This window comes from Meriones unguiculatus, chromosome 5 (assembly GCF_030254825.1).
Source record: "Meriones unguiculatus strain TT.TT164.6M chromosome 5, Bangor_MerUng_6.1, whole genome shotgun sequence".
Classification (NCBI taxonomy): Eukaryota; Metazoa; Chordata; class Mammalia; order Rodentia; family Muridae; genus Meriones; species Meriones unguiculatus.
In genome coordinates, this window is record NC_083353.1 from 29,073,594 (window position 1) to 29,094,908 (window position 21,315).

The 21,315-nt window shown below is 35.8% G+C and overlaps 1 protein-coding gene across 6 annotated transcripts in view; it reads left to right on the forward strand.

Moving 5' to 3' along the window:
- Mctp1 (multiple C2 and transmembrane domain containing 1) overlaps positions 1-21,315 on the forward strand; it is a 564,452-nt gene that overhangs the window by 328,182 nt on the left and 214,955 nt on the right. For 3 of the 6 annotated variants that reach the window (XM_060383587.1, XM_060383590.1, XM_060383591.1), the window contains exons 5-7: positions 707-818; positions 9,372-9,410; positions 18,492-18,551. In XM_060383587.1, the coding sequence (XP_060239570.1) occupies positions 707-818; positions 9,372-9,410; positions 18,492-18,551 (211 nt within the window). Of the gene's footprint in view, positions 1-706; positions 819-6,010; positions 6,059-9,371; positions 9,411-18,491; positions 18,552-21,315 lie in introns of all 6 variants that reach the window. The other 3 variants (XM_060383592.1, XM_060383588.1, XM_060383589.1) reach the window with 3 other exon arrangements.

Consider the following 21,315-nt stretch of genomic DNA (forward strand, 5'->3'; position numbering starts at 1 on the left):
TGGTGTGGCCTCCAGCCTTCTTTTCTTAAAAGTGATTGTGTATAATACTAAATTCTTTGTCCTCTTTTCTTCAGAAATACTTACTTAAATCCAAATCTAAGTCCTTCATCGTATAACTCTAAGTGATGTTTTCATGTTATTTCAAATTGCAAAATTGTTTTGGACATAGGTTTGCTCAACCCTAAACTAAAAACGTTAATTTGAATATCTGATGATCTTTTAAATTATTATATGTTGCCTAATATCTATCTTTAAAATATATGAGGTGAGTTATAGTTTATATATTTCCTCTTCTCACAGTTTTCTATGTATTTTAAATAGTATCCCTGCTTAATAAAAAGCTATACAAGTAAGAGTGGTGATTAGTAAATTACCTTCATTCAGTTGCTGGGCTTAGATATATAGAAAACAGCTGGAGTTCTTCCTGTGAGCTCACAGATCATAGATGGCAGTTCAGAGATCTTTGAATAGTGTTGTTTCTTCCGGTAGCTTCCTAGAACCTTATTAAGTGAAGAAATTTACCAAAGAAATTCAAGCACCTCCACAGGCATAAACTTATTGGATGAATTGGTATTTTGATAACAACAAAAGCTGAACTAAGAAACCAAAAGAGCCAATTTTTCTGAAAACAATGAATTATTGATTAAAATAATTTGGGGGTTATGCATTCAGTGACTCTTCCCAATCTAAATATTTTACATCACAGGTCCACAGATGTCACCTTATCTCTGAAAGATTCCCATTATCCCGATCATGACCTTGGAACCATTTTGCTGTCAGTCATCCTTACCCCTAAGGAAGGCGAGCCCAGGGACATGGTAAGTCTCCCAGAACCCGCAGCACAGCCACAGCTCTTCTTGCTTCCTCCTGCTCATGTGCTCAGACCTCGTCAGGATACAGAAGTAATAATAAAGAACAGATGCACACGAAACTCTAACCTGTTCTTGGTTGCTGTGAGTATCCTGGGTATCATCCATCCATGATCATTTTGTCTATTCAACTCAAATTTCCTGACCCCTGCTCCAGATCAGAAACTCTTGTTGTAAATGAATAGATTTACATACCTTTATGATTTTATCAATCAGTTTCAGACACTGGAGGCAAATATTAGTATTCTTTCAGGGAATACATTGGTCAGTGAACTGAACATTTGGAATTCCACATGGAGTTATCCAAGAAATTTTTTTTTTTTTTTTTTTTTTTTTTTTACTATATTGCCAAATGTATCATGACAAGGAAAATACTGTGAAATTATAACGGAGTTTCTGCTTTCTGGTGGTTGTTTACTGATTACGTGTGCACTCTTCATCTTCCTGATGGGCTTTCATAGTGATACTTCCCATACCTCAGCACTGGCTACTTGTACTTCCTTGCACACCATGCTGTGATGAGAAATGAACAAGGGCTGCAGGGAACCTGTGACTCACCCACGATTGAAGGAACCGGAAAGAGCATCAGATGTGTTCCACATCAGTGAGCTTTCTATCACGACTTGCCAGAGATCGTTTGTTAGGCCCAGAACCACATACACCCCAGAACCACTACAGCCCTGACGCATTTCTGTAGTAAATGTAATTGTTAGAGGCTCCTCAAATGCTCTTTCAACAATACCTACATTCCTGTTTTAAAATAATATACCATTCAGCTTGGCATTTGTTATCTATTAAAAGATATTGTTGGACATTTTCATTAAGATAGTAGGTAAAAATAGTGAATCCCAACTTCAAAACTGACATTTTCTTTAAACTCATCAGAGAAAATTCACCCCTTTCAGAAGAATTTTATTCCATTTTTAAAAATTAAGCAATGGGCATACAGGCCTATGTGTGTTATTTTAAAACTTTATTTGCTAGGGAAATCTACTTTTTCAAATATTAATAAGTCTTACTATATAGCACCTGCTGTGAGAATGTGGTGTGGCTGAGCACACGTAACACCTGCTGTGAGAATGTGGCAGTGTGTGGCTGAGGACACACAGACCTGCTGAGAACATGGCTGAGGACACACAAACCTGCTGAGAACATGACTGAGGACACACAGACCTGCTGAGAACATGACTGAGGACACACAGACCTGCTGTGACATCTTGGCTTGACTGAGTATACATGTGTTTAGATGGCAGTGGCAGCTGAGGAAGAACGTAGCATGTTGTGACCGAGTACACACAGCACCTTTTGTAGAATGTGGCATGATGTGGCTGAGTACATGTGTGTGCAGATGGAGGGGCAGCTGAGGAAAAGCTTGTTCAAAAATTCTGTCACTTACAGAAAAGCCTGTCAGTTAGCCCAGACTGGACTATACTAGTTAGCCCACCAGTAACACAAAGCAGGAAGTAAATTCCAGATGGATGGTCCATAATTAGGAGTACATTTTAGGTGTTCATTTCACACTTTATTTAAATATTTCAGGTACTCAGCAGAAACCTCCCATAAGGCGGGTCCTGTGCTGGTATTTAAAACACATTTGAAATTGTGTCCAAATGAGGGACACAGAAAATGACAACTACTTTAGTGTTGTGAAAGAAAGACATTTCTGGAAAAACAAAAACAAAACCAGAAAATCTGTTCCTATCAGTGCGGGTCTACTATTCTCTAAGGAAGCCAAGTGACACTGAGGTAGGAAGCCACATAGGAACTAAAACTAAACAAAACTCGGGAAAAGAAGAATTTAAGGTGGAGGGAGGAACACGTGAAGACTCCGTGGCTCCAGAAGCACACTGCATTCCAAGAGCTGAGAAGATAGAGCAGCAGGGCGTGGGCCGGGGGCGGCAGTACTGCATGGCACAGAGAGGAAAAGAGGCCTCCACCCTAGACTGTGGAGGGCCTGTTGTCCCCAGTACGATTTCTGACCTTATCCACATAGCAATGAGAAATTATGGCAAGGTCTGCGGAGAGGAAAGGACATGATTGTGTTTGCCTTTAAAAAATCATATCTCTGTTCACACATTGTAGAAAATGCATTAAAGGTGTGGGTATGGATACATGGAGACCAATTAGGAACCTACTGCAAATACTCTTAAGTGAAAAATGAGGAGATTTTAGAGCCCTCAGAGGTGAGATGGAGGGAGATTGGCAGGTTTGCCTGTAAGAGGTTAAAAACAGGCCAAGAAAATTGGTGATAGACTTAAGTCTGCACTGGGTTTTCTTTGTTATTTGAATTCATGGCATCGCTTTATAAATGAAAATAATTAGCCCAAAGTCCCATGTATCGCCAGACTACCCACATCTGCAGTATCACCAGAGACTTGGATGGTGTGGCTGCCATTCTGGTTATTTGTGTGATCTGATGATGAATAATCTGTAGAATGTCTCCATTAAAAGGACACTTTTGAAGTGTCCTAGCATCAACCTGAGAGCTTTAGGGATTGAATTAGTTATCAAGATATCAACAAAAAAAGCTACTGTGTTCTTCTAACTTACAAAGAAATATGAGCATTTACAAGGATTCTTTTTACATTATCTATTTTTAACAGTCCTTGAAAAACCCACCCAGCCTGCTCAAATTTACATTACAGGCACGATGTATTTCTAATTAGAAAGAAATATAGTAACCAAGAGCTGAACATCAGTGACTTCTTACATATGAATGAGAAGGAAGTTAAATGAGTAACAGAAAAGTTATTCATCAAAATCCCATTCAATTTATTTTTTTCTTCCTCCTCATTGTTTATCTTCAACCACTTTCTCCTACAAACTGTTGTGCTATTGCCGTAACTCAAATTGCTTTGACTATTTGTGTTTGAGTAACTTCCTTGCTTCCGGGTGTTCTTCATTCGCTGCCTTACTTCATGCCTTCTATTTTCAAAGTCTCTATTTGTGCTGGATTATTCTGTTGTCCACTTGAGGAACGGTTCATTTTTCCATGTTTTTACTAATTCCCCTGGTCCCTTTTTCCTTCAGAGAAACAAGTGGTTTGGGCAGAACTAAGCAAGGTCAGCCTATGGCTAGAAATGCTCCAGAACTTCTTATACTGACCTTGGTCACACCCAAGGAGGGAGAGAGAAGAGCCCAGAGGCTACCTTAGCTCCCGGAATGGTTGTGATCAACAGCGAGGCATGTGCTTAGCAGAAGAGGAGCAAGTTAGGGATGGGCAGAAAGCTAAAATAGAAAAAAGAATGAAAGTCTACTAGGATCTGGTATTTTGGCTCTTCTAGTATTCTGTATGATGCAGAAATATGAGTTTCTAAGTGTATACATATAAATGCATAGGAGTGTTTGAGATTTTGCTTTTTATTTATCCTAAAAAGTTGTTCTATTGATACATTTTCAAGCTCTTTCTATCTAGTTATATTTCTCAAAAATACTTTCTACGCTTTGACATTCTGAATAAATCCACAAGTAAGCATCCATTTTTAAAGAAATTACAATGGGATAGTAGTCAGCACCAAAGAGGATGGAGTCCTGTGCTTTACAGGAATGCAGATGGAACTGGACAGTAATACAGATAAGGAACACGTCATCTCACAGATCTGAGATCTCATAGGTCTCGTAGAATGGTGGTTACATGAGAACGGAACAATTGATGGGAGAAAAGGGTGGGAAGAGATTGGTCAGTGAGTAGGTTACAGTTTGAAGCAAGTGCTTCTGATGCTGGTACATAGTAGGCTGACTATAGAAACCAATATGTACTGTAATTTTAGAGGGCTAAGAGAAAGGATTTTTAAATATTTCCACCAAATGGTAAATGTTTGTAGAGACAGATATACTGATTTGAAAAACTTTGTATACATGCTTTGTAAACATCACAGGGTTTATAAATATGTGTAGATTGTGTATGAATTAAAAAGAAAGATGTTTTTGCATATCTCCCGAAGTCCCTTATCCTTTTAACTGTTCAGTGATGTCTAGCTATTTCTAGAAAAGCCTGGTGAGCAGCGTTCTAACAAGCAGCTCTGTTCTCTTGCTTGCAGCCTCTAGTCACATAAACTCCTCCACAGTTTCTCTCTCAAGTCCAGGCTGCATCAGTGCCGTTAGTGCTGCAGAAAGTCTGCTTTTCTCTCGCCTCACCTCCAGCCTAACCTTTTCTCTTGAGGAGGGGTTATGTACATGAAACATTCATTACTATATAATGTATATAACAGTACATGAATAACTGCAGAATGTCCATGTGAGTCTAGTGTCCAATGTCTTCCAGGTGTGTCTGTGATCATTTTAAGGGCTGCTTCAAAGAACAAGGGGGAGTATTCTCCTGTTGATTTTATTCTAACTTTAATAATCAAATCCTTTCCTTGAGGTTATTACAAATAGCATTATGTCATGATTAAATAATGATCTAACTTCCTTTGGTAAATTCTTTTTTTGTGTGTGCTCTACACTGGTTACACACCAAAGTTTTATTTTAAAATTATTACAGATATGGCTATATGCTTTCTTAAATGAATACACTAATTTATGTTTCCAGTCAAGTAGGAAATAGACTATCAACAATAAAACAGTGTGATAAAATAGGAACAGAAGAACTGGAAGTAGATGGTACTTAGTACTTTAAAGCACTGAGACTACTAAGTCAGCTATTTTGTGAGTTTATATGCACCAGTAAATACTGAACAATGCATTTGTGATGATTTTCTCGTGTAGATTCCCACTTCTGGAAATCAACCAAATGAAAGAATAGATTTAATAACCTATCAGCCTGTTTACTCACACTTTGCCAACATGTAACATCGAATTACAGCAACTTAAGACGTGTGGAAGGACTGAGCAAATGTGTTTCATCATTAACAATACTAAAATCTTCGGCAATGAGTACATGATTGAGTGTGATTTTAGAGTTTCCAGATGTGAGCAGATATGTGCACAGCTATTTTTGAGTCCCCAGCATTGTGTGTCCAGGAAGCCAAAGCCTCCATGGGCAGCATGGGGTTGCACTGCATGGCACAGCTATCATTTCTGTTTTGACTGCATGTCCTTGTTTTGAATCTGAAAAAGTATGTAATACATACATGTGTGTCCTGTACATGGTATTTTTGTTTGAAAGTGTGTTTGAGTTTTTTTTCTGGCTCTTTTTCTAGCAGAGTTCAATCCACAGCTTTCTTCATTGGAGAATTTGTGACATAAAAGTGAGTTAATTCATGTTCATGTTACACACTTTGTTAGATAGCATAGATCTACGGATTGGTTGGATAAGATAGAACATTGCAAAGTCCCCAGATACATATGAATGTATACCAGGTGGCCTTTGATGAGTTAAAAATAAACAAATAATTTTTATACTTTAATTGTGATATATCTTAAAACTTTATACAGTGTTTGAAGACTTATCAAGCATTGAATGTATATATTTTATACGATGTGTTTCCTGTCTGTTCTGCACTATTTTGTATGTACATTAGCAGAATAATCTACTAAGATAATAACAACAAAAGAAGTTAAACTAAGATTTTAAATCTTTTAAAAGCAATTGCCTCTACAATACTATCATTGGCCATATTTTTATGTCACTTATTCTTTATGTTGGCTTCAAGGAAGGTTGAGTTGCTAATGAAGAATCTAAATGATAAAATAGTAATAGACACTGAGACCTTCAAAACCTAATTCATATGTTTCTCAGCTGAAGTTACAATCACGCAGCAAACTTTAAACCCTATATTTCTAGAATTTATTTTTGTCTTTTATCATTAACATTATCCAAATAACCTTTCTTCTTTAATAGACCTCATAGTTAGCAAAGATGGCAATATTATCAATCTATTGAGTTTATTGGCTTTTTAAACTTTTCCACTAAATTACTATAATTGAGGTATTTTTAACCCAAGTACCTAAAAAGGATAACGAACATTTGTTTAATCAATGTTCAATTTAATCAATTGATAAACTAATAGGTGTTGCTAAAGAGGCAGGACTTTTGTTATGAAATCTATTTTAACAGACCCTTGATCTACAACAAAACTTTTGATACTGATTCAGGAGAATGAACTGGCCCTGAAGCTGCCAAATTATGGTTGTTTTCCCTGTATCAACTTCCCAGTCTGAACAACATATCCAAAATTTGAGAGACATAAAAAAAAGTCAGAGGTCTCTTTTGTTTTCTTTATCAAAAGTTAATTGCCGGCAGTGATTCTGTCACTCTGTCTAGTAGCAGGCGTCCCTGGATTGCCAAATATTGCCATTACCCTTCTTAATATTCGCACCCACCTTTCATAGCTTAACACTTCTTTCAGAATGGATTTTATATGATCCTTAGATGCTTAATCATACTGACAAATGACCACTTGCTAAGGAATTTTAATCTTTTTAATTCTAATTGATGTCACTTGTTTCAACTTAAAGTAATTGTCTCTAGAAATTACCGTGATCAAATGCATTGAAACTGTTTTCTGACGAAGTTGAACCTTTATTGTTGGATTCTTAATTGGGGAGCTCTTGTGGATATGGCTAACCACTGAAAAATTTGGCTGCAGATGACCTTTGGAAATATGAAGGAGGTGATCATATTATTATTATTTGTGATCATCAGGTGATGATGACAGTCATTCAACTAACATCAATAGCATGTGTCTGTTTGGTGTCCACCAGGTATATCTCTCCAACCCACTGGTGCAATATGTTGCTTCATAACAAAATGGGCCTTAGCACTTAGAAGGCCCATAAACTACCTTTTTTTTTCTGGTATTTGATAACAATACTTTGCTGTTTCCTGATTCTATTTGAAAACCAAGAAGTTAGAATTTTATAATGTTTGGAAATCTGTTACTCTTTCATGTTTGCTCAATGTTTAACATGAACTTGATGTAGAAAGAAATAAAAGCAATGTAACACATGTCTTTGGAAATGTTACAATTCTATTTCCTACTCTAAAGTTGCTACATAATTCCATTCTCCTCCCTTGGGTCAAAGATGTCTTAGTCTTATGTGAAAATACTTTCTATCCCATATTTTTATGAGGCATGAGTGCTTTCTAGAAGGGATCTGCTCCATAGGAAGTTCTGATGAAAGAGATGGAGCTCTGGACATGGATGCAATCTCCTAACACAGACAGGGCAAGCTTTCCCCCAAACATTCCCTACTCTTCATCTGTCTTAAAGACAACTTGAAGGCATGACAGGGAAAAAGAGCATCTAGGTACTTATGGAAAACGGTTAATAGTGAATGGGAGAATTATTTAAATTTGAGAAGGCTTTATTGTTTAATTTATACAAAACCAAGAGACCAAAGAGCTTAAACTCTCATAACTACTCTCTAGAATATCAATTAAAACATTTAGCCAAGCAGACCTCTCACTATGACATAAGCAGTAAGAAACAATAAAGCAGCCTTTTTCTTCTTTAAACATTGTATACAATGGTAGAGTTATTTGGCAGAGTACAGGGAATCATAAGAAAGAAGGGGAGTTAGTCTGATGGGGAAAGGATAGGAGCTCCACAAGGACCAAATATATCTGGGCACAGGGTCTTTTCTGAGACTGACATTCAACCAAGGACCATGTATGGACATAACCTAGAACCTCCACTCAGATGTAGCCTGTGGTAGCTCAGTAACCAATTGGTTTCCCAAAGTGAGGGGAACAGGGACTATTTCTAACAGGAACTCGATGACTGGCTCTTTGGTCTCCCCACCCCCGAAGGGAGGAGCAGTCCTGTTAGGCCACAGAGGAGGGCTTTGCAGCCAGTCCTGAAGATACCTGATAAAACAGGATCAGATGAATGGGGAGGAGGTCCCCCCCATCAGTGGACTTGGAAAGGGGCACGGTGGAGATGAGGGAGGGAGGGAGGGAGGGACTGGGAGGGAATGAGGGATCGGGACACGGCTGGGATACAGAGTTAATAAAATGTAACTGATAAAAAAAATAAAATAAAATAAAAAAATAAAAATAAAATAAAATAAAACTATAAAAAAAAAAAAAAAAAAAAAAATTAACTAAGTGCATAAATGTTCCTAAAATGTGGCCAAAGCAACAGGCTTTGGATGTAGATTGAAATAAAAAAAAATGTTAGATATCCAATTAAGTCAAGTGTATCCTTAACGCTACCTACAAATGGGACATCCTGAAACTCAAATTGTTTTTGTAATTAAGAATTAACTAATTTCAATCCAATTTTAATCCTATTATATTTAAAAATACACTGTCTTATATATTCATACAAATAATGTAAATGAACTCTCACCAGAATGATAAAGGTGTCTATCTCTCTTTCTCTTTCTCTCTCATCCTGTGTGTATGCTTGTGTGTGTATGCTTGTGTGTGTGTGTGTGTGTGTGTGTGTGTGTGGTGTGTGTATGTGTGTGTATGTAGCAGTCTTGTCTCATATAGTTGTTGCTGGAAACATTTTGCTATTTAAAGGGCTAATAAATGTTACATTTCCCCTAAAAGAACAATGGCTACCCTCTTCTGTACTGGATGAGAGATAATGAAATGCTTTATTTCATTTGCAGACAATGCTAATGAGGAAGAGTTGGAAAAGATCCAGTAAGGTAATTCTTAGCATGTGATCTTCAGCTTTCCTTGTTGAGAAGACTTTTATCTGCTTTTCCAAATTCCTCTCATCCCCTTCCAAGCTGTTCCAAAAAGTTTCATCACGCTGGTTGCTCTTTTTTTTTCTCCCCATAATCTTTAAGCAAACCATGCGCCGCTTTCCGAGTCAGTAGAAAGCTCACTGGTCCTGGGCCCTCACGCCATTCTCTTGCTGCTCTCCAGTCACTCTTCAGCCTCATTCTCAGCATCGGTCTCTCTGTGCGCACAACAGGGTCTACAAAATCACCCTGCTCCAGGACAAAGTGATGAGACTGGGCAGCGACAACTCCAGACACAACTTGCTGGTTTATTAATAGAAAACTGAGTTTTGGGCTTTCTAAACTCAACAGTCCTGGTGTCATTACACGCTGAGGACAGTTCTCCCCTAGCACCTCTCACTGCCAGAAGGAGAGGAACAGTGGCTCCAGAAATGCACTGAGCTTTCCATATACCTCTTAAGGCACACACTAAGCTTTTAGTATCTGTGGCCATGGCACCACTCTTGAACATAAATATCAAGATAAAATTGATTTTTTTATATGACTGTGCTTTGAAATGAACCATATTTCCTTGGTTAAAATGATATTTATTTGAATTTTTACTTAAAAGTTCAATATTGCTCTTAATAGCTTTGATTTTTTTAGACCCTGGAACAGTGGCAATCTTTCTTCTTCCATTCTGATCAAACCATGCTGTTACTTAAGTTGTTATTCAATTTCATCATTTTCCTTTTTTTTTTTTTTTTTTTTTGGAAATTAAGAAAGTGTATATAATAAGTGTTGTTTCCTGTTTGCTCTGATGTCTTAATCTGTTTTATAATGTTAGCTGCTCTCCAGTTCTTACACTGCTGACAATCAAGGAGAGCGCCCCAAAAGACCATCACTCAAAAGCACACACTGGAGAATGATGCTGAATATTTCTGAGAGCTCACTGTGCTTTCATTAAGCAAAATAAAGCTTCAAGTACTCTTCGAGAAATGTTGGATTGTTCATCTTTGTAACTGTGCTTTAGAATTAATAGTATATTAAAAAGGTGTTTATTTAAAAAATATGCATAAAACTTTCCCATCTATGATGATATTTTTGTGTTAAAACCTACTAACCCATGAATAGTTAGCAGCAGTCCTTCTTTCAAATTAGTTTAACTAGAACTGGATATTACATAGTGTTTGGCATTAATTGATATGAATCTTGTTGAAATACAAAGGAAAGAATAGAAGTCTTGTTTGGGGCTATGTGTATTGGTTGGCACATGAGATCCCAGCACCTAAGAGACTGCAGGAAGAAAACCATAAGCTTCAGAGGAGGGCTCATTCTAACATGTACTTGGATGGATGGACAGATGGATGGATGGATGGATGGATGGTTGAATGGATGCAGGAATAGTTAGATTCTAAGAGCTTTATTTCTGCAAACTAAACTTAATGATAACATAAAAATAAATCTACATAATTCCCTTAAAACTATAAAAAGTTTAAATGAATAATAAATATATTATTTCCATTATTTTTATATTTAAAATTCTTGGTGCTTTATAATTATTTATTAGTTTAAACTTTGAAAGTTTGCCACTCAGATGCAAAATGCCTATCTCTATATCAGTACTCTTCTGAACACTTGACAGGTTATATTTAGTGCAAGTGTTAATATTGAGCTGAGGGATTTTTCAATTTGGTACATTTTCATAAAATTATAAATGATGAATGATTTAAAATCAGTCCACTCATTCTGTTTTTATCATGAGAACATAATGAACACTTATTATTCATTCAGATTTTTACTGTGCCTTAAAAACACTTTCCATATTTGCTAGATACAATGTTATACTTTAAATATCCTTTTAATATACTTTAAATGTGGAAACTTGCACATTTCTAACTATTACCTACTCCACTGGTCTCCACACACCCCAAGCTGACACTGTTCCTGAATCCTTTCCTCCCGGGAGCTGCTAAGAACTAAGAGATAAGTAATCAAGTTAAGTGGGTTTAGGATTTGTTGCTCTTTCCCTGAAATGTACTGTCCTTCTAAGGCTGTCTCTTAAAACCTGTGTCCTAGTAGAGAGAATTCACCCATTGACTTCAGAAAGCATATACTTGAGTCATACTTAATACAAGTATTGATAATTTTAGCAGTTGTTTTTATAGTATATAACTGTGCTCACCATTGAATGTTTTTATAGATGTGAATCATTTTCTTCTCTGGAGTCTCATTTACAGGAATGAAATCTCCTCTCATCTTCATGGCAGGACTTTAATCTGAAGCTTGTCCTTGAGCACTAAGGGTGAAAAAAAAAAATCTAAGCATCAAGCCTTCCTAGTAAAGATTCAGTGCATAGCCAGACATTGTTGTTCAAGGTTTTCTGTGGCTTGGAGCTTTTCTTCCGGAAGTAATCTAAATACCAACACAAATAGGAGAGGACTTGGCTAATAGTGCCTTTGTAACATGTACATCTTCCTTGTATATGAGGTGAAATAGCTCGTGGACTTTTCTATCATCTAAATATCTGCTTGTCGTTTCTCGCCTTTATGTGGTGAGTTTTTTATTCATGTTTTGGCTACCACAGTTATGCCAATAATAAGTTCTCTCATGAAAATATTTGGGGTACTCACATGTTGTGAGATAGTATTTGCTACCGAAATAATAGGACAATGATCCTGAGGACAGAGGCATCAGAAATGTTATTCAAGACAAGTTATTTTTGTGAGTACAACTGTTTTCACATTATAAAAAGTAGGGAAAATACACATGTTCCTGTGCAAAGCAAGATGTAGAAATATGGGCTCGATTTTAATTGCATGCAAATCAGCACATAGACTAAAGTCCACAATATCTCCTTTTCTGGATGTAGGAACATCCACTAATACGCTCATTGCAGTTACCAACTACACTTTCTATCATTTTAAGTTCTCTCTCACAATTATTGGAATAGAAGTGTTATTTTAGGAAGAAAAGAAAATCAACATCTCCTTAAACCCAGACAGTGAGGTAATTATCCAGGTGAAAGTGTTACATTTATGCAACAAAATCCATTTTGGCAAAGGAGTTGCAGTGCTTTGAGTTACTTCAATACTTTCTTCTTCAGAAGAAGCCTATCATTGATGATTTATTTAAGGTTAAATTATTCATCAAGAAAATTTCATGAACTCAGAAGAGAAGGTTTATATCTATTTTGTACATAAGTGTTGTGGAGTCAAAGGAAAAATAGAAATTAAATAGTGAAATAATTGTCTCTGTTAACTGGCTACAAGTTTTCTCAGTTTTCACGTGTCTGTGTTTTAACCCAGAAGAAAGAGTTTTTCTGTGGTTATGAGTAAAACTAAACAAGTTACTGCTACGCATGTTTGTGGTTTAAGCAGAATCATGATTGCAAGTCATCCTGTACATATAGTGAGACTTATCTCACATAAAAAACAATAAACATATGTCTTCAATAAATGACTTCCATTGTCTGAAGAATGCTATGGCAGGGGCCTCTCCTCCAGCTGAAGCATGACAGGAAGTAAATGGCTTCTGAGTCAGACTCACTTTTCTTTGTAGGTGTGGCTTCTGCTAGGTTGCCCATGTCTCAGTGGATGGCCACGCCCATGTGCTTATGGCCGACACCAGATAGAGCTTGTGGGATATTAATTTAAAAAAAAAGAAAGACAGGAAAAGAAGTTAGGAGGGAGTGTTGGGACAGTTCTAGAGGCATCTGAAGGTAGGTAGGCAGTGAGCGGTGGCAATGATCAAAATACATTGTATACATGTGTGAGGTTTTCAAATAGCAGATCAAAATATTATTTAAAAAAGAAAATGCTATTTTAATCATATAGAAATATGCATGTCAAAATCCTAACTATAACAATTTTTAATTGTTTTCTTTAAAATTCTGTTTTTTGGATAATATAAATTATTGTAATGGTATCTCATTACCAATCTTCTGTTACTTGACAAGCTACATCTCTTTTAGCAATAAGTCTTCTTATAAAGATTTTATTAAATCATTTAGCATGATTTTAATGAAATATGAAACACGTTATCCATTGGCTGAATGAAACCATTTTAATAAGACTGCTGGCAAAGATTTCATTAATTTAAACTAGGGAACACTGTGCTCTCTAAGACTGCAGGGCACAGTTAAGCTGGCACCTTGCATGACATTTTAAAAATGCATCAGTGGCTTGTAAATGCTTTACGTAAGGGGACAGAAACAGATTAACATGTTTTTAAGAATCACACATAGTCAAACATAATGAAAAGATATTACTTAACAATTTTTAGGTTCTTTCTACTAAGACTGATAAACAAGTGGTTTTGCAGAAGAGAAAAAAGTTGTAAAATGTGAAAACTATTGGTAGGAACTTTCTCAGCTATAAGTGAGTACAATGCTTTCACTTTAGCATACCATTAATAATTACATGCATCTGTCTTTGGAAATGTTTACATGTTTTTAAGGATGCAAATGTTTATTTTAGATTCCTTACTTTGGTAATATTTTTATTCACAACTCTTCTTAGAAATATAATATAATATTCAGAATTGATCTGACTTGATCTGAGATTCAAAAATGTAACAGTAAACAAATGGTGAACAGCAGTGAGGAGTTCTGTTATAAAGCATATATTTGGACCTCGGTTTCTAGCAGTTACTAAGGTTATTTATTTTCTAAATATTATATATTAGCATGATATTTCATTATCCCACAAAGTACATGGATCGATAGTTAGATCTTATATTGAAATGATTTTTCTTGATGTCTTGACAGTATTTCCCTATATCTATATGAAATTAGATTTTATGTGTTTTAATTCATAATGACACAGACTTGTTATAACCATGACATTACATTTATCTGACTGCTTTTGAAGGACTTACAAATTCTGTGGCTCTTTCTGGAGAAAATATTGATGATCTGGTATGAAGTCAAGGGATAAAATATAATACTGGAAAAAGATGCAACCCCTAAGTTTTGGTACCAAATCTAAGATGTTTATTGCACCATTGCCAATTGAATTTTGTTTCCTGGTTATATTAACAAAATGCCAACCAGTTTCGCCATGATCTTTCCTGAGCTGATTAGAAGGGGGGCACTAATATATCCTACCCTAGGTCAGTGGAGCAGAAGGTTGTCACCTAGATTTGATTGGCATCATAATGGAAGAATAGATGATAGGTAGTGAGGATGGATGCATGCATGGATGGATGGATGGATAGATAGATAGATAGATAGATAGATAGATAGATAGATAGATAGATAATAGACAGATAGATATAGAAAGATAGGTTACAAAGAAATTTATTCATTTTAAGAACTTAATTCTCAAATGAAAACAATTCATAAATTTGCAAGGATTTTACTACCAAAATCCTAGTTGACATGGTTATTCAAAGTCTTAGTCAATATACTAAATATTTTTTTTTCTAAGAAGGTCATTTCATGACCATGACTTTCATGAACAATGATTATCTGACCAGAAAACTTTATGTAACTGAATTGCTTATGAACTTACAAATTTTTTCAATGCTTAAATGCCCAAAATAGCACCAATGAAAGGAAATTGTAATTGTACATATTAAAACAGGTACATGTAACCTAGATTGTTGATCTTATTCTGACACTTAAATTTTAGGATTGCAGCTTGTAAATGTTTTTATTTCCTTGGAAAAGGGATGAAATTAGAGCTATGCTTAAGCTGTGAAAATACACTGCTTAGGCTGAGAACAGAGTGTTTCTTTCATTGTTCTAGCTGTCCCTAAAGCTTAAGCCTGGAAACTTCTAGCCTCCATAAAATTTAATCTTCTATAACCCTAACATTGAAGCTCCAGTTTCCAGACACTGCCTGCTAACCAAGGCCTAGAATGTTATAGCCACTGAGACTTACTGCTGACTAAACATCATTTCTATCTCTTTCTGAACTCTTGCTGGCTAGCTCAACTCAGCTGTTTTGGCCCAAACTCCTCTCCAAAGCTGACTGATTCATTCCGGCTTCTCTCAGCTTCTGAGTGAATTGTCCTGCTTGACCTCAAACTAACTCTGGCATCCTGTTCTAATATTCCAGCTCCTTCTCATTCTCTGTCTCATTCTGTCTTCACCTGTGTTTGTCTAGCTTGTTCTCTCTGCAACTCGACTCTGTAAAACTGTCCCAGTAAAACTGCTACACACCATCCACATTACCCACTACCACTGCTGCTGCTAACTACTACTGCTATTACTACTAGTCCTGCTACCGCTACTGCTAACTATTACTGCTGTTACTACCCTACCACTCTTCCCTCCCTGCGCTGCTCTTGAGTAGCCTCTCTTTGCCGTACTGGTCTAGCAAGAGTTGGACATATCCTATCTCGGTCTCATTCTGTCATCTCTTTCTGCGATTCATTGCTTCGTTTGCCCCTCAATTAGACAGCACTTTCAAACATGGCTGCTTTCTCCTATTTCGTTGTTTGGGAATAAAGGTGTGTCCGGAGGACATGTCTGTATTCCTGCCAGATCATACTGTAAACCAGGGCATGTCTTCTTTCCAGCTGGATCACAGAGACCTAGAGTAATCCTCACTCTAACCGGTAACAAAATCCTAAAAGATTTTTGTGATTTATTTTATTATACTTTGAAATTTATTATATTTATTTTTTAAATGTACTTTTATTTTTCTGAAAAAAATATTTTCCAAATTTGTATTTTTTTAAATATGAATAAATTTTAGACTTATAGTTTGATTTTTCATATTTGAGAAGAAATTTACTTATAGTGTAAAAATACTTTGAAGGCCAAAATACACCTAAATCATATTTGTATTATTTACCAGTGGATCTTGGTAAGATAATGCATTAGAAATCTTAATAGAATCAATTCAGCCATTCATTATTCAGGTTCATTTTGATGTTTGTCTTTTATCAACTTGAAGTCTGTGTTTTTGTTCAATTTTCTTTAAATGTTGATTTATAACTTTAGCACTTTCATTCTGCTGCTTTCCCTCACTTTGCATTCTCTTGTCTTGATGGACACTGAAGTGTTACTTAATATGTACATAATGATTTGACTCAAGGCTTCTCTGGAATTCACAATCGGTTTGTGCTCTCCAAATTAAAATCAGTACTTTTGTTTAGGAATCATAATGCCAGCATTTTGTTGTTACTGCTGGGCTATTATTGTGGTAGTGGTAGTTATTATTCTTATTGCTGTTGTTATTGTTTATTGTTGCCTTTATTGTTTTATTCTTGTTGTTATTGGTGTTATTCTGTTGTTATTGGTACTGATGATTACTTTTGTTGCTATTAATATTGTTGCTATTGTTATTATTTTTGTTATTGTTTTTGTTATTATTGTTGTTACCAATAATAACTACCCCTAGGTTGGTCTATTGAAAATTTTATATTAATTCAGAGCAATAAATGGCACTAGAAGCTACATGGAAATTAAACTGTTTCACTTGAAATAAAAGCCTAAATTTGCATAAGAATGTGGGTTGTAAAATGAACTGTAAATTGTAGCTGATGAGTGATAGAAATAATTAAACATGGCATAAAAAGTATAGCCTAGGGACTAGGATAGATCTAAATATATCTAATAGGTTTTTTTTTTCAAACCTAAATCTTTAGCATTAACCCACCCCCACCACCACATTCATGAGTATCTTTTTTTTTCCTTTGTATACTAAGCTGGCAATTAGGTAACTGCCCTGTGCTTTCAGCTGAGGAACACTGCAAAATAGGCCATTAGTACAGCGTCATGGTCAGTCACATGACTCTATCCAAACTTTAAATGAGTTAATACTGCTTTTAAATATTTGCTTGATGCTGGATTTATAGGTAAAACTTTTTCCACTTAGCTAACACATGCCTTAAGATTGAAATTCACTTAAATATATAACTTTTGATACTGCCTCAACTTATGTACTGTGAGACCACTTATACCATTAGGCTCCCAGACTTAATTATTCAAATGTGATATTTAAATTCATCTCACATGCTACTAAGTATGCTGATCAATTTCTTAAATATTTATAAATCAAAGTGAAGAGAAATAATGATTAAAAAGAAAACATGCAAGTTCTCTAAAATCCAGAAGATTCTTCAAGTTAAAGAATAAATTAATGAGCCAGAAAGATAGTTCAGTGGGTAAAGGCGCTTTCTCACAGGACCTGTGACCTGTAAATCAACTCCCAGATTCCACAAGGTAACAGGAAAATGCTGACTCCTGACTTAACACACATACGCACACACACACATGCACACTGACTTCATGACTAAGCATATCCTCCCTCGTTGCTGTAGGGAATGAAGAAGGCAAAGCAAGTCATATATTCAAGAAAAGAAACTCTAGTTTCTAACAATCTACAATGTCTTGATATATGATTTTTACCTTTCCATTATGCTTTGCTTTTGTTTTAGTTTTGATAGTAATTAAGTACTCTCAAAAACAGTTCAAATTATAGCTAAAACCCCATGACTTCATTGTAACTGATACTCAGGGAAAGAAGAAAACTGTATAGTCCAACAAAAAAGTAATTTAAACTTGTTTAAAAAGTAATTAGTGCTGAGGATGTAGCTTAGTGCTCAAGTTAATGTAATCATTTGCATTCTCTACATTGTATCATACTAAGAAATTTTGTACATAATTTAATTAGGTACATCTTTTAGTAAGAATTCTGCTTCTGTATCTTAAAACAATCTCATAATCTATGATTAGCACAATTCTTTTACTAAAAGAAGCGATGCTGTTTACTTCCTTTGAAATATTACAATGTGCTGAAGTACTTATATTTTCTGTCATGAAATATCAGACTCAGCTATTAATGAGCAGTTAAGAACAAATTGGTATGTGAACTCTAAAAGTATAGAAAAACATCTTCCCACTTTGTTCTCATTGATTGATTTAGGAAAGACAAAAAAAAGAAAGTCATTGATTCAAGAAAAGGAACTAGATTTTCCAAATATTTCAAATGTCTGGAGGTATGACTTTTCCCTTTGGGTTTGCTTTGATTTTGTTTTGTTTTAATTTTATAGTAATTAAGTACTTTTAAAATCAATTCAAAATTTAGCTAAATATTTGTTTGTTTTTAGGAACTCTCAGAAAATGAAGTGTTTGGATCTTACTTCTCTGTGCAGTCTTTCTTTTGGAGGGTAATGTTGAAAACTTTAATATTAATATTTGTGAGTTTTTGTTCTGGATAGTTATTTTGAAAATTTAATGTAAATTAAGAACATTGGTTCTTAAAGCTGGCTCACAGATAAGTGTATTCATTTTCTTTCTTTACTGATATAATTCTAAGCCATCTGAACAAATCTTTTGTGTCCTCCCTTTAAAAATACTGATACTTTTATGCCTTTGAAGGCAAGTCTTTACGCTGTTCTTTGCATAAACAAGTTTATTTAGGGTTTAAGCACTGTGGTTACAGAGACCTCCCAGGAATAGACGGTTCCCTAAGGGAAGAATAAATTAATGAGGGAAGTATAGGGAGGCTCTTTGTCCTTCGGTTCACAAAAAGTTTGCTTTTATTAAAGCGACCATTAGCACATCTCGGAGGTATACCGGAAATGGTCATTGCTATTGCTTTTATTGTAAAGATTACAAACAACACATCCAGCAGATCTACAGCAATTATCCACTGTTCTTTCTTTGAAAATTATGAGTTAGTTAACATTAACTCTGCTTTTGATTTAAGTGAAAATAATATAAAATTTACATGGAATTTGTTTTAAACATCATTAGAATTTAACTTGGTCTTTGGTGACTTCCGCTTGGATCTCTTATGTGGCGCATTATGCACAACACTCATATACTAGGTTATTACCAGGACCCTCTGCTACTGTACCTTTAAGACTCTCCCTGAGCTGGGTATAGTGGCACTCACCTGTATTCCCAGCACCCAGGAGGCAGAGGCAGGCAGATCTCTCTGAGTCTGAGACCAGCCTGGTCTACAAAGCGAGTTCAGGATAGCCAAGGCTACACAGAGAAACCCTGTCTTGAAAAAAAAAAATAGAAAGAAAAGGAAAAAAACAAAAACACTGTCCCTAAAGCATCAACATGAAACTCTTCTCCTCGCCTAACTCGCCTAAGGACGTCTTTGTGCCATTCAGTCAGGGCTGTCTCTTCTTACCTCAGTGAGGTTTCTCGTCTCCCTATACTGTCATTTCCCAAACCCCTGAGTTTCATTTTCCCCTTCTTCTAAAACAACTGACATCCACTGTCTGTCCTCTCCTGTCTCCAGGTCTGCATGTATTGCTTATTGCTTATTTCTTCTCTGCTGCCACTTAAGTGGGTCATTTTTTAAAAATCACAAAACAAAATTCCGTTCTCATCCTTCATATTAACTCTCCAAGATTCTTGGCACTAAGCCCAGTTTAGCTTATACACTGTTTCACTCACACGGCACAATGTATCATCTCACTGATCTGGAGGCAAAAATCCAACTCCCTGCGTGAGTAGGGCCACACTTCTTTGGGCACTGTTCTCTCCTAGCTCTCTGTAATTTTTTATTGTGTTTTGTTTTGTATCATTATTCCAGGCTTCACATGACATTCTATCTGTGCATATATCTCTATGTCTACATTTTGTTCAAGCAAATTAAAAAAGGTAAAACAGCCATTTAGCCCATGATTTTGTAGCAGTGACATTGCAGTGAAATTATTAGTCTTAACTCTTTGCGATTTTCCTTTCTTGCTTTCAAACTATATTTTTCCCTTTAGAATTTTAAGATTTGTGGTAGCATCTCTTCAACAGATACTGAGTTCCACATTAAGCCCAGTGCTGACCAGTAAACCACCATAAGCCACATCAACTTATCCCTGCCTGCTCCAACACACACATCTTTTTATTGCAGACTTTTGTTGTTGTGAGCTTGTTTGAATGATTATAGTATGCTGCTTCCTTTCTACCGTCTTTACAGAAGGCGCCTTGACTAAGTTACTCTGTACGTTTGCTGAAATAATCATTGTACGTCTTGTGCGTTCATGTATTGTCCGTGATTATAGAGGCTAACCTCTTTTTGAATCCGTAAATGGAAGAGGACTTTTTGCTTATTTGAGAGCATAATTTGGGACACTCATTCTGTGCTGAGTTTGTTCTCTGTGCTAAAAACATTCAGACAAGTAATTTAAAGTCAAGATTCACTGCTAGGACCAACTCTGTAATTACTGCCTTTTCCATGTTCCCATCTAAGGGGCTCTTTCAACATGCTCCTGCTTTGCTGTTCCCAAATTAGTCTTTCACTTATCAGTGTTCTATTTGTTCTTTTCTTAATATTCCTCAGTCACCATTCTCCGTTTCTTCAAGTATCTGATTTTAGAACAACAAATGTGTAGGTTTAAATTACAGCTTTTTGGCACCCAGGAGACAGTGGTGATATCTATTCTGAGCACATAACACTGAGTGAGGGACAGATTATTGAACAACAGGCAAACTCTTTAAGGGACATTGATTTCACCAATGAGGAAATGAAGGCCCAGGGAAGTTATGTCATTTCCTGGAACAACCCAGAAGATATGACCAGGAACAACATTTTTCTCTTTGTGAATGCATAGAAAAAACAAACAAAAAAAACAAGTAGCAGCATTGGGTTGCTGACCAAGAAAAGGCCTTGTAAACACAGTCTCTCAATTACTAGAGTCACTTATTTGGTGTCCCATTTACAAAACCTGATAATCTGTGACCAAATCGAGTTAGGATGAGAAATATCTCACATATATGCATCAAAAAAATCACATTTTAGAGATATATATGAAAGAATGTTTTCTTTGGAAATGTTTAAATATGCAAAATATTCTTAAAAGCTCATAGAAAACCATAACATGGAGTGTGCAGTATGAAAATGTTGTAAAACTCATTCACTCATAAGGTAACTTTAAAGTAAAAAAATACATCTTTCTTCAGAGTCTAGTCAGCCAC